At 39.1% G+C, this 14,412-nt stretch overlaps 1 protein-coding gene and 1 long non-coding RNA gene across 4 annotated transcripts in view; one reads left to right on the forward strand and one right to left on the reverse strand.

The window, feature by feature from the left end:
• The window catches only part of il11ra (interleukin 11 receptor, alpha), a 36,619-nt gene that overhangs the window by 5,722 nt on the left and 16,485 nt on the right, over positions 1 to 14,412 (reverse strand). Inside the window, exons 2-10 of the mRNA XM_058412487.1 lie at positions 9,397 to 9,493; positions 8,262 to 8,328; positions 7,764 to 7,933; positions 6,081 to 6,195; positions 5,789 to 5,955; positions 5,409 to 5,578; positions 4,042 to 4,186; positions 2,802 to 2,891; positions 1,364 to 1,463 (exon numbers count right to left, since the gene is read on the reverse strand). Of these exons, the coding sequence (XP_058268470.1) occupies positions 1,364 to 1,463; positions 2,802 to 2,891; positions 4,042 to 4,186; positions 5,409 to 5,578; positions 5,789 to 5,955; positions 6,081 to 6,195; positions 7,764 to 7,933; positions 8,262 to 8,328; positions 9,397 to 9,493 (1,121 nt within the window). The remainder of the gene's footprint in view (positions 1 to 1,363; positions 1,464 to 2,801; positions 2,892 to 4,041; positions 4,187 to 5,408; positions 5,579 to 5,788; positions 5,956 to 6,080; positions 6,196 to 7,763; positions 7,934 to 8,261; positions 8,329 to 9,396; positions 9,494 to 14,412) is intronic.
• Positions 1,460 to 5,512, forward strand: LOC131367205 (uncharacterized). Of its 3 annotated transcripts, none has more exons than XR_009206899.1 (3): positions 1,460 to 2,729; positions 4,037 to 4,131; positions 5,373 to 5,512. It is a non-coding gene; the product is annotated as an uncharacterized LOC131367205 (long non-coding RNA). The 3 variants fall into 3 exon arrangements; XR_009206900.1 differs by having other exon boundaries at positions 1,460 to 2,725; XR_009206898.1 differs by lacking the exon at positions 1,460 to 2,729 and adding an exon at positions 2,886 to 3,443.

The following is a 14,412-nucleotide window of genomic DNA, read 5'->3' on the forward strand; positions in this document are numbered from 1 at the left end:
AAAGTATCCTTTAAGTAAGTCCTGTAAGTTGCGAGGTAGGGCCTCCATGGAGGCCCCGCCTCGAAACTTACATGACTTAAAGGATCTGCTGCTAACATCTTGGTGCCAGATACCACAGCACACCTTCAGGGATCTAGTGGAGTTCATGCCTCGACAGGTCAGGGCTGTTTTGGCAGAAAAAGGGGGGGCCAACACAATATTAGGCAGGTGGTCATAATGTTATGCCTGATCTGTGTACGTGTCTTAGCTGAAAAGTTTGTTCTCTACTTCACAAATCCAACATATTGCAGTGCTGCTTGAGCCTTTACATAAATTTCTAAAGAAAACAATACAGCTAGTCATTGAAGCTAACTGGCTAACGTCAATGTCAAGTCTTTCACTAAGAATATTTTTTAAAACAAAGAACTGGCTCTAGCAGGAAACAGTAGAAATTCATTTTCCAAAATCTTAAGAGACAACAGGAAAGGTCACAGTGAAAGCGAGACTGGTTCACATTTCAAACTTATGGTTGATGAAAATGCGATGAAACAAAAATAAATATTACAAAGGATGTTAATAGACCACTAAAAATCTAGTGTCAATTTTACACCACATATTTTCCTCAAGGTTCTCCAGTTTCCTCCTGGTTGATGGGATTGGCTATAGCTAAACTGTGAATGTGAAGTGTGAATGAGTGTGTAAACGGTGCCTGAGATGGATTAGCGTCCGATCAGGAAAACACTTCTGCTCCACTGTGACCCTGAGCATGATGAAATGCTTACTGAAGTGAGTGACTGTATATTTTTGTTGCAGAAAGCATTATTTATTCTGGTACAGATTATGAAATATAATAATATAGTGCTGCATTAGAAGGCACAAACATGATGTGAGGAGAACCAATCAGGTAAAAAAACAGCACTGCTTGCTCCGCCCCTAACCTACTAATACTTCCTTACAGCGCCAGCTTTCATTAGGAACCAAAAGCAGCTCAAATACTGTATAAACCTCTGCTTCTGGACGCGTGACGGATGGAAAAACTACTTTTTTTCGTGCCAAAAGAGTGTGTGTCAGCTAGCTCCGTGAAAGACTGAAAGCTGTAGAGTTTTCACAGACACACTCCTTCTCCCTCAGGAAAGTCATTGGCTTTTAGCCATTTACATCCCCTAGCTGAGAAACTCACACAAAACTGTCCACATATTGAGAAACATTTAGATTCGATTTGAAACACAGCGCTCGTTACAAGAAATGTTTTCAAGCCAAAACAAAAACAGCCCTAGAAATTCCTATAATGTTTATAATACACTCATGTTTTGTTCATGTTCCCAGCCTCTGCCTCCTATCCCATATGCAGCAGCTTACTCAAGTGATTAAAGTTGGCTCTCACCATAGTAGGACTGTGATAGTAAACACGACCACCACCATTACTGCTGCCAACAGGCCAAGGACGATCAGGACCTGACTTCCATTTTCTTCAAATGATGGATCTGAGAAACAAAAAGACTTAATATCGCTCATTTTTAGTTATCAAATAGCAATAAAAAATAATTGTTATAATGAATCCACCATGATATTTAACACGAACAATGCTATTTATTTCCATTACAAAATTAACATCGAGGAATACAACATGTAAGCTCATGTACCCGTGGTTACAATGTTTATCTGAACACTATTTATCAGTTTATAGCTACATTTTAATGCTGAACAAGTTCGTTCCTCCTATTACTTTTGTTATAGCCGAAATAAAAAATTCACTTCAGCTCAATTTTCTTTGTATAGCACTTTGAACAAAAAATTCAGGATATAAATTATAAAATGTAAATTGATCCCTAAAGCAAGTCAGACAAGAAAAAACTCTGTGACAATATAAGAAAGACACCCTGAGAGACTCAAAAAGGAACATCTTTTATAAATAAATAAATAAATAAATGAAGGAAAAGAAGAGTTGTTCTCTCCTCAGCTTCATTTTTTTCTCTATTGCAGACCAAGGAACCATTGTGATGTTCTTGAGAACCTGGAAAGTGCAAAGTCTTCTGTCCTTATACAGTACCTTTCACATGACTCCATCCGTAAGAGTCAATCATCTCCTTTAAATAAACTTAACCCTAATTATGTTTTTCTTCAATAATAAACGAGCTGTTACAACAGAAATGATAACAGAATAGAATGAAATTGCACAAATGCAAACCTCAGAGCTGCTGTTATAGAAAATCAATCAACATCTTTTTTAATTAGAGAATTCAACAGTGATGGCATATGAATAATGGAGTGCATGGAACCTGTGCGTAGGTTGTGATAAACTTCAGGGGAAAATGAAGGTTCTGGTTACATATAAAACCAAACACAAAACCTTCCAGGTTTCTCAGACAAAAGTTTCATTCTGATTGGGGAGGTCTGTTGTAACTCCATGAGCACTGCAGTGTGTGCTAGCTGAATGAGAACATTTGAAATCTGGAAACGATTAGCTCATTAAGGCTGAGTGAGTCACGGCGGCGCCTGCCACATGGCCTGCTTTATGAAGGCTGATCTGTGTTGTGATTGGTGCACGATATGAGTAAGAGTAGAGGAAACCCAGCCTCCAAAACACCAAAGGCCAGACACATCTGGATAAAACCTAAAAAAGCATCTGGATGAGATCTCAAAGACATCTAACAACGCGTGTTCGATCTGAGCTTGACTTGTGCTCTCTTCTACTGCCAAATCCTCAAGGCTTTCATGGATGGAAAAAAAAGGGGCTGAAAAAGGAGTGAGTATGTACTTTCGGCTTTTTTTTTCCTGAATCTCTCTCTGTAATTCTTGTGATGAAAATACCAATAATGTACCTGCAGTCGCTGTTGCCTTCACCGGAAACGTGGACGGGAAGATTATCTCGAAAATATGATCTGTGGTGACTTCGGGTATCATGGAGGGGTCTGAAATAGAAAAGTTGACACTAAATGAGAAAGATGGAAGGGTCAAAATCACAGATGCTTGTTTCTATGAGCTTTACGTATTATCGCTATAAAGGGTTTTTATTTGTAAGTCCTAGGCTTCAATCACACGATTCTCAGATGATGCCCATGAACCGGATTTGCAGTTTTATTCCCACTGTACTTTACACGCTGGTCTGGGGTTTATATACAGTTCTGACTTTAAGGAGTTAGGAATCTGTTACAAATTAGAATAAGCTTTACGATTTTTTTTTTCCCCTAAAAACATATTCATTTTCCATTATTATTTTAACCACACAACCCCTTAATTTGCTGCAGTGTCTAAGTGAATCATGCCTCAGCAGGAAGCTATAAACAGCATTCGGATGCTTTGAAATGGGAGAAATCCATTTGTCATAACAAGACTTAACAAAGAAACGCAATCGGCCAAAAGAGGGCGCTGTGTCAAAAATCCAGCAGTTACATGAAGTGGACTTGTCCGAGTAATCGTGTGTCTGTCAGTGGTGGTTTACTGAATAACAAAGATTACATTAGGTGAGAAGAAAAACAAATAATATTGCAGTGTCTTCAGTATGTGCGCGTGTCCAACCAGTCTATGTCCATTTGTGTGAATCTCTGTCTCCGTGTTTATTTCTGTCTCTGAGTGCACCTAGGCCTCTGTAGTTTTCTGTGTCTGTCCTTGTGTCTTGGCCTATGTGTATCTGTCCGTCTGTCTTTGTGTATTTCCCTGTCTGAGTGTATGTATCTGTAAGTCTTTCCTTGTGTCCCTTGAGTTTGTGTCTTGTTTCTTAGCTTTTGTGCATTTGTCTGGGTGTGTTTCCAGATCTGTGTATTATTATTTACATTTGACCTTTATGGCATTGGCATCCAGAGCAACCTACAGCCATCTTGTTTATACATCTGAGCAGTTTAGAGCTAAAGGCCTTGCTCAAGGGCCCCAGGTAGCAGCCTGGCAGTGGGGGATTTTGAACACACATTTTTCCAATCAGTAGTCTGACATCCTAAACTCTCCCCTGTATCTGTGTGTGTCTATGTATGTCTCGGTATGTGAATGTATTTTTCTGTCTGTCTGCCTGCCTCTCTCTATTTGAGTGTGTGAGTTTCAGTATCTCTGTGTATGTGTGTAGCTCACCGCTCCAGGGCTGGGCCTGCACCACCTGACTCCATTCACTCCACTGGCTGTGGTTAATGAAAGCGTCCTGGGCTCGTACTCTGATGTAGTGTAAGTGACCCATCAGGGCATCCATGATTACCAAACTTGTGTCCTCAGTCTCCATCTGTACACACACACACACACACACAGTGTAACATACTCAGATATTAACAAATTCAGACTGCACATTAATAACTGCACAATACATTCAATTTCTTAGTTATGATGTCATGACTCCTTTGCTCACATATTGTGTGTGTTTGGGAGTGAAAAGCTACTGCTACTTAACCTGCTATAGTTCAAGGAACTGCTTACAGGATAAGATTACAGTAATGACCCAGACACCAATTTCCTAATTCCTGCAAGTCACTTCATGTTAGAGCTCTGTTCACATTTCAGATCCCAGACCAAAATAATTCTTTTCTGATCCCTGTTTTGACATACACCAACTTCTGCGCTCCAGCTGCTCAAAATGCTTCAAATCAGGGCGAACAAGACTGGTTGCTTCTTATTTTCCGGATTTAAACTGGATTTATACACACACACACACACACACACACACACACCTCCTGAACTGGAGCATTAAAGCAACAACAAGAACAAAAAAAGAGTCATTTCTTGACAAGTGTTGTTGACATCATTCAATGCTGAATTCACTCATAAGTGTGTGTAGAACTTAAGGTTTAATGAGTATTTAATGAGTATTTATTTAGTCTATTTAAACTTGCTTGTTTTCATAACTACAAAACCCTCAGCTGGAAGAAGTGCTGCCTTTCAAGTGCAAACGTTTCATATTTCATGCCAATGTTTAATTGTCAGTGGCAGTAAATGAACATTAACAGTAGTTCACCCTGACATGAACTAGCCCTCCTCCCCTCTCTCAGTGTTATTCTCATGTCCAGTTAGGCAAAGACCAGACCTATTACTGCTGAGAAAAAAAACAAAAAAAAACCCAGAAGCTTATAATCAGCAGAGAAATACAAGAAGATCTGGTATGCTTCTGAAAGGTCAAGCTGTCTAAATGAAGGAGAGGGGGAAAGAGAGAGAGAGAGAAATTAGGAAAGATGTTTTGGAGGTGTGATAAGAGAGTGTGAGAGGAGGAGGTGGAGAGAGAGAGACATGTTGGAGGACGCTGCACGTCATAGTGTGATAAGAGAGTGTGAGCGCAGAGCTGCTGCCACGTTATACTGCCTCCTCTGGTGCTCTTTAGTCGTATGTAATACAGTAAAAGCTTCGTTAACAAATCAGAACATTTGCATTTTCGAGACAAAGTATGTCTTAATGTTTTTCTTTGTTTTATTGTTAATTAGATGGAAAAGTGGACGAGTCGCCATTTAAAATCTCACCTTGGACCAGAATTTGGAGCCGACGGGTTTGTACTGCAGCTCGAACTTCAGTGGAAAGGCGACGGATGCGTCCGAGGGCCACGAGTCGGGCGGCTTCCACCGTACGAACAGCTGCGTGGGCTCGCCATTCACTTGCTGGCAGATCAGCTCCTCAGGAGCGTCAGGCTTTACTACACGCACACAGAGACACAAAACCAAGCCTTGGTTCTGAATGTCTACTCGTAACAACCACAAAATTAAAGTACATGTTGATGGAATGAACACTGATGCTAATGAAAATGTTGATTTTGTTTGTTATATAAAAACGTTGCTTGCAACATATTAATACCTTCACATCGGGTTAATTAATGTGTTCAGTAATGGCAGTTCATTTTGCTTACAATTCTTGTTGACATCCACATAAGCAACGGTGGATCTGGAGCCGAGCGGATTCACTTCCGTGATGGTCACCAGGTGTTTGCTGGCCCAGAACTTAGGGTCGCTGATGGTGCACTTGTTCACATCCATCGACTCTTGCTCACAGGGCTCTGACGGCTCGTTATCCGCTCTGAGAGAAAACGCAACATTAGATACACACCACAAGTGGCAAGAATTAAATATACCGTACACTGACAGCACTACATCCTGAGCATATTGTATTGTTTTTGACTGAGTTTTTTCACGTGACCCCACCTGTAGGAAGAGATGTACTTGGTGGGTAAGTGTGTCCTCACTAGTTGTGTCCACGTACACATCATTTTGAAGTGACTTGGCAATTTACAGGAAACACTCACATATTCTGGGGCATCTACAAGACACAAGCAAGAGGTCAGTCAATCACGTGCAGAACGTCCACATGATCCCCAGAGACATCACAGCAGGCGGATTTCTTGGTAAATTCTTGCGAGCAGGGCACACAACTCAACTCGTGTGAGCTTGCATGTGGATGATCTCGCCCTTCCTAACAGGAAGCTGGAGTACTGTGCTGTGTAGTGATTTCCTGTGACAGGAAGTGTTTTGAGTTTTACCACCACACACTTATTGTCTCCCGGGGCCTCGGCCCACAGTTTGAGCAGGACATTGCTGAAGTGCTTCCTTTTTCACCAAGGCTTTTCCTGACTATTAAACTACGGCCACCAGTAAAGCCTGATATACAACAATAAAAATGAAAAAAAAAAAAAAAACGTATAATATACTGTACATATATATAGTACTGTCAAAAATGCAAACTGAGGTGCAGAAAAACAATAATAATGCGTTGCATTTTTAATGTGTTCATATGCATCACAATTATGCACAGACAGCAATACTGCACCTGCACCTCTATCTTACCTTCCTACCTCAAACTGTGAGTCTTTGCACTGGTCACTAATGGTCACAATTAATGGTTCCATCTGCACTGACTGTAACATTGCTAATTTAATCTTTTGCACTGTTTATACATTATAATACTGCACTATTACACAGTGTATATATTTATCTACACATTTTTCATATGTTTATTTTTTTTTATTGTGCACTAATACACTAATTCCTTGTACATGTAAACAGTACTTGGCCTGATTCTGATTCTAATAATAAATTGAAAATAAATCAAACACACAGTGCCAAAAATATACATCATCTACCTTTGGTTTAGAAGCTTTATACATTATATTTATAAAAATAGATTTTTTATATATATATATATATATAAAAAAAAAATAAGAGACCACTGCAAAATAATCAGTTTCTTATGTTTTTTTCTTCCAGGTGCATGTATTGGTGAGATGAACAGTTTTGTTTCATTTTTTGTGACAATATTTCTCCTAAATTCAAAATATAACTATTGTTATTTAGATTGTATATTTGAAGGAAATGACAACACATCAAAATAACCAGAGATCATGCAGAGCTTTAATAATTCAAATAAAACAAAATGCAAATATTTTGTAAACAAATTGTGTTAATGCTTTGGCTAAATAACATTAAGAGATCAGTATTTGGTGGAATAACCCCGATTTGCATGCGTTTTGGCTCCATGCTCTCCACATTGCTGTTGGGGAACTTTATACCACTCTTTTTGCAAAAAAGCAAACAGCTCAGTTTTGCTTGATGGTTTGTGACCATCCATCTTCCTCTTGATGACATTCCAAAAGTTCAAATCTGGAGATTGGGCAGTGGTCTTATTTTTTTTTTCCAGAGCTGTATATAAAATTGAATATTTGTCTGCAAACATTCATTTTAAACAAAGAAAAATTTCTGAACATCAAAAACACATGAAATGTACCTTTTACCAGCTGACATTTTGCCTGGGTTGAGATCAGATTAAATAATGTAATTCTTCTAAGAAAGGCTGAGGTGTTATGTTGCGTGTGAAGTGCGGCGTTCACTCACAGCCCAGCCGTAGTGTGATGCTCTGCAGTAAGACTCCGCCCCTGGGCTCGTGACAGCTGTAGTTACCCTCCATGCTGAGTGTGGTGTTGGTGAGAGTCAGAGTGCCGTCTAAGGAGGAAGTCTGCCTTGCCCTCCCTGAGCTCCCGTTGTGTTTCCATACCACCACAGACCTGCCAAAACTCACAATCAATCCCTCAATCACTTCACTTATGCTGTCCTATCCTGGGCAAATTAGCACAACCCCAGTAACCCGCGCAGTATTCCCGTGGACATTATAGGTATTGACTGAGAATATTGATTTGGTCCAAGCCGTGGCTGTCTGTGGCCAGTTTCAGAGTCTGGGGAGTCAGTGTGAAGGGATTCAGTGTGATTGGGCTGCAGTAGCTTGGCCTGTGTGTTTAGCTAGCAGGGTGTGAAGCATGAAGTTATCAGTGTTTACTGGAAGGCTTGACTGAGCTGTGTCACGTAGCTGCTACAGAGTGTGACATGGGAACATACCCTGGGTGAGAGCCTCTGCAGCTCAGCGTCACGGTGGAGCCCAGAGCGCCAAACTGTACGTCTGAAACTACACAAAATACACATTATTAAATTAGATGTTACATATTCTAGATTAGCACAGGGAAGTGAATATGAGCAAGGAAGAGAAATAATGTAATAATAAAACGTGCTTTAAAGTCACAGCTGTTTATTTTACTATAATTAACTACAAGAATGTATGATTATCAAAACACACTGTGTATCTTCAAGATTCAAATCTTCTATCTAACATCAATTTTTGCAGACGAAGAACACTGACAGAATAAAATGTATTCATCTTCCATGGAACTGATCCTCTTATATTACCCATGTGGATCAGATCATTTGAAAAGCATGCGGTATGTAATAGCTCCTCTTTGCCCTAAATGAGCAAATCGACTATCATATGGTCATGAAGACTGTAACTCCACTCTGGAAGAGGCTGAGACTGTTTATGTTACCCTCCTTTACTGCCCCTTCAGCCCACAGGATTTATATCAAGGATGGAATAACAGGCATTTAGTGCCAAGTGCTGGACAAAGAAGCAAATACGCACATATGCACTCTGAGGAGTGGCTGGCCTCCAACACCCTGGGTCTAACTGTACTCCAGAAATGGTCGTGCTCAATGTCTGCTTTCAGAGAATATTGGCAGAAGCATATCATTTAAAAGCCCACCACATTTCTCACATTTCTCCTCATTGGGCCAGCAGGAATACTGCCATTTACATATACACACACACACACACACACACACACACACACACAAACACAGCTTGAACTCTTTGCATGAGCCATAAACGATGCATGGGGAATTGCTCTCAGCTTGGATACTTACAACAGATGTGTATTGTTTGTGCAAAACACGACATAGATGGGCCTCAGGTTTGGGATTCGGTTACATTTTTTAAAGGATTTTTTTTTTTCCTTGTCTTGGCTGATATCAATCCTTTGAGTTTGATCAAAAGCTAGAGACATGGTTATGCTCTGGCAGAATTTACTATGAAGATTTATTTATAAGACGTCCAGGTGCTTAAGGTAAGCAAAGCCAGAAAACTGTAAACAACATTTTTCCATCAATAGCAAGGCATTTATGTGCAGCGTCCGGCCTTTCTTACCTTCATTGCTCAAGATCTCGGAGTTTATGTGGATGCAGGAGAGAGTAAGGATCCCAATCACTATTAGACCGCTGGCGCATGACACTAAGCCGGGCATCTGCAAAAAATAACAAATAGAAAAAAAAAAAAAAAAAAAAAAAAAAAACACAAACGTAGTTGACGAGATTTGTCAAAGTACACGCAGCTCCAGTTAACAACGGGTAATCCAGCACCAGGTTCCTTATTATGTCTGAGACTGATGCAGTCTTAGGGATGGAGGACACTCTACCTGCCTGACAGCCATCAAGGCAACAGGCATGATAATTATGGACAGGAGGCCTCTGGGACAACGCAAACATGACATCCGTACCAGATGTGTGTACTTATCCTGTCCCTTCTCTATAAAAGCATCACAGAGAATAAACATCGCTCCGTTGCGTATTTGACAAGGGAAGCAAAGCAGCTCACGGTTACTGGGTCAAGAGAGGCAAAGCCACAACTCTACACTGAGCAGGCCTCGGAGAGGTTTCTCTGCAAAGTTTTTAACACTTCGACTAAAGAACATCAAAGAGAGGCGGTTTAGGTCATCCAAAAGGTTAAGGCATAAGACATTACTTTGCAGCTGTGTATTTAATGCTTCTAAAGTACATCAAGTAAGAAACCTTATGGGGAAAGGCCATTGCATTAAACGATCGCTCCTACAGGCTGATGCTTAAGCAGTCAATGGGGGCCACTATATTCTTAAGTGTGCTAGCAATAGTAGTAGTAGCAGCTGTATTAATAGCAGCATTAATAGTAGTATTAGCTCCAGTAACAACAATATTATATTAGTACTGTTAATAGCACTAATAGTAGGTGTAGTAGTAGTACCAAAATTAGTAGAAGTAATAGTAGTTATAGTGACAATAAAAGTATTAGTAGTAGTACTAAAAGCAGTGGACGTTGTCAGGTAAAAAAAAAAAAAAAAAAAAGCGATGGACAAAGCAGTTTTACAGAAATACATAAATTCAGGAAATAAATTATGCATTTGAAATTTATCCAGAGGTTATGGTGGCAAGAAAATTCTTCCTGAGACGATATGAGCAAAAAAAAACCTGAGAAGACCCAGACAACCTATCCTCTGTGATTATAAATAATATTCCCCCCATAACTGTAGCAGAAAAAGAAATATAATTAACAGCAACAATATTTTAATAATAAATACATGAGTATAAATGGCAGCAGGTAACAAGTTTATGCCAACTAATAAAAAGCCATTTGGAGTAATATAGCTAAAGCAAAAATCAAATTATAAGCAACTGCACAAAAAAGGCAACATTCACAAATTTTGTTTTGTAAACTCAACATTTCAACATGTCCTCAGTAAAAGTAGAGAGGGGCGCATGACTATTGCATAACACCTTTTACTATCTAATATTAAATAATCTACAAACATGTCAGTGGCTCAGCTTAACCTGGCCTGGTGGCTTATCAGTTGTGTCTTATCACGGAACAACAGATAAGACTTACTTCTGTCCACTTCTTCAGCTTTTACAGCTTACCACAGCAGAAATTAAAACGAAGACATATCCATGGCTTTCCTTTTAGTACGTATTAGATAAAATGCCTTAGATTTTCATGAGTTTTGGACACACAACTGAACAGAAAAGGGAGTCGAAGTGAAGAATTAATAACTTCCAGGCAGTGTAAAGATCAGAGATGGAGTAAAAAAAAAAAAAAACTGCATTAGTGTCCTTGACTTTAGTGTGAATTTATCTGATCATAGAGAGGAAATGACATTGAGAGCAGCAGAACAATTCGTTCCAAACATATGCAGCTAACCTCAAATGTTATATAACATTCTAAATGAGTGCTTAAAAAAAAAACGTGCGCCATGTGTTACAGGATGTACTGTAAAATGTGTAAACAGTGGAAACTGTGACGTCTATAGCCCTATGATTTTGATAGCGGCGTAACAGAATCAATCCAGAAACAGATTCGTTCTCAATACTGTGAGTAGGACAAAGAGTGCGCGGTGTTCCTGATTAGAAAGCATTATAAAATCTAATGTAAATCAGCGTTAGCCTTTGCAAACAATTTGCTGCATATCATGACTGCCTTTATTCGTTTATTGACTTTCTAGACGCGTTTGTTTACGAGATCGGCTCTGCCAGCCTTACGCATGGTGTTTTTCTTTCCATCCACGATGCTGTGTTGCCAAGATTAGCTGACAGCATGAGCCGGGCCAAGTGGCAGAGACGCATGATTTAGTGATTTTGTGGCCGTCCAATTGAATCTCGCTCATAAATTACTGGGATGGAATTGTATCTTCAATGCTTGGTCCAATCATCACTACGTGGCATCCAGTTTCGGATTAATATCATATGTATGGCTGGATTTCATCTCTCAAATTAAACCTACTTATAAGAAAGGCTCTTTGTTATATTGTAATGTTCCGACTAGCAAAATATCCGTGTGCACGCGCACGTTGTGAAGACTCAGCAGAAAAAGCAAGAAGAGCAGCAACAGACAAAGAAAAGGTAGTGGTGGTATTGTAGTAGTATTAACAGTGGTAGTAAAGATATTAGTAGTAGTACCGTCAGTAGTATTAAAAGTACTTGTAGGAGTAGTGGTTGAAGTAGTAGTTTTAGTAGTAGTAGAAGTAGCAGTAATAGTTTTAGATGTAGTGGTAGCAGTAGTAGGGATGGTGGTGATGGCAGAAGTAGTAATAGTAGTGGTGGTGGTTGTAGTAATAGTTTCAGTGTTAGCAATAGTAGTAGTAATAGTAGTGGTGATGGTAGTAGTAGTAATAGCTCTAGTAGTAGTAGTAGTAGTAGTAGTAGTAGTAGTAGTAACAGTAGTGGTGATAGTGGTAGTAATAGTAGTGGTGATGGTAGTAGTAGTAATAGCTCTAGTAGTAGTAGTAGTAGTAGTAGTAGTAGTAGTAGTAACAGTAGTGGTGATAGTGGTAGTAATAGTAGTAGTAGTAGTAGTAATAGCAGTGGTTGTGGTGGTAGTAGTAATAGCTTTAGTAGCACTAGTAGTAATAGTATTGGTGATGGTGGTAGCAGTAATAGCTTTAGTAGTAGTAGTAGTACTAGTAGTAGTAATAGTAGTGGTGATGGTGGTAGTCGTAGTAGTAGTAGTAATAGTAGTGGTGATAGTGGTAGTAATAGTGGTAGTAGTAATAGTTTTAGTAGTAATAGTAGTGGTGATAGTGGTAGTAATAGTGGTAGTAGTAATAGTTTTAGTAGTAATAGTAGTGGTGATAGTGGTAGTAATAGTGGTAGTAGTAATAGTTTTAGTAGTAATAGTAGTGGTGATAGTGGTAGTCGTAGTAGTAGTAGTAATAGTAGTGGTGATGGTGGTAGTAGCAATAGTTTTAGTAGTAATAGTAGTGGTGATAGTGGTAGTCGTAGTAGTAGTAGTAATAGTAGTGGTGATAGTGGTAGTCGTAGTAGTAATAGTAGTGGTGATGGTGGTAGTAGTAATAGTTTTAGTAGTAGTAGTAATAGTAGTGGTGATAGTGGTAGTCGTAGTAGTAATAGTAGTGGTGATGGTGGTAGTAGTAATAGTAATAGTAGTAGTAGTAATAGTAATAGTAGTGGTGATAGTGGTAGTCGTAGTAGTAATAGTAGTGGTGATGGTGGTAGTAGTAATAGTAATAGTAGTAGTAGTAATAGTAATAGTAGTGGTGATAGTGGTAGTCGTAGTAGTAATAGTAGTGGTGATGGTGGTAGTAGTAATAGTTTTAGTAGTAGTAGTAATAGTAGTGGTGATAGTGGTAGTCGTAGTAGTAATAGTAGTGGTGATGGTGGTAGTAGCAATAGTTTTAGTAGTAGTAGTAATAGTAATAGTAGTGGTGATAGTGGTAGTAGTAGTGGTAGTAGTAATAGTTTTAGTAGTAGTAGTAATAGTAGTGGTGATAGTGGTAGTCGTAGTAGTAATAGTAGTGGTGATGGTGGTAGTAGCAATAGTTTTAGTAGTAGTAGTAATAGTAATAGTAGTGGTGATAGTGGTAGTAGTAGTGGTAGTAGTAATAGTTTTAGTAGTAGTAGTAATAGTAGTGGTGATAGTGGTAGTCGTAGTAGTAATAGTAGTGGTGATGGTGGTAGTAGCAATAGTTTTAGTAGTAGTAGTAATAGTAATAGTAGTGGTGATAGTGGTAGTAGTAGTGGTAGTAGTAATAGTTTTAGTAGTAGTAGTAATAGTAGTGGTGATAGTGGTAGTAGTAGTGGTAGTAGTAATAGTTTTAGTAGTAGTAGTAATAGTAGTGGTGATAGTGGTAGTAGTAGTGGTAGTAGTAATAGTTTTAGTAGTAGTAGTAATAGTAGTGGTGATAGTGGTAGTAGTAGTGGTAGTAGTAATAGTTTTAGTAGTAGTAGTAATAGTAGTGGTGATAGTGGTAGTAGTAGTGGTAGTAGTAATAGTTTTAGTAGTAGTAGTAATAGTAGTGGTGATAGTGGTGGTGATAGTGGTAGTGGTAGTAGTAATAGCTTTAGTAGTAGTAAAGTATTAGGAAAAGTAATAGTAGTAGTATGAGTAGTGGTGATGGTGGTAATAGTAGTAGCAGTGATTATACAAGTAGCTGCTCTATTCAGTCAGGGTTATGATGGATCTGGAGTCTAACACACACACACACACATATATACTTAATCACACCCAGGGGCAATTTAGAACAACCAATCCACCAATCCACCCACCTACAAATTTTTGTGGGGTGAAAGGACACTGGAGAAGCCCACGTGAACACAGGGAGAACGTGCGAAACCCGACACAGACGGGAACTCGAGCTCGGGACCGAACGGAAACTCACCCAATCTTATTATTTCAGTGAAACTGATAGAGTTGAAGTGTTAACCACAGGCATGACTCACTATTTTAACCACTAATGTTCTGTAATCAGTGCAGCTCTTTGAAGTTACTGAGAATTTACTCTATAGTGTGTTCTTGCTTTAAAAGAAGCTCTTATATCTGTTACGCTATACCCTTCATGCAGCCGAGTACATCCCATCCTGTATAAAAAAAGAATAATATGGAATGTGGATGTATCTTGCA

This window comes from Hemibagrus wyckioides, linkage group LG16 (assembly GCF_019097595.1).
Source record: "Hemibagrus wyckioides isolate EC202008001 linkage group LG16, SWU_Hwy_1.0, whole genome shotgun sequence".
Lineage (NCBI taxonomy): Eukaryota > Metazoa > Chordata > Actinopteri > Siluriformes > Bagridae > Hemibagrus > Hemibagrus wyckioides.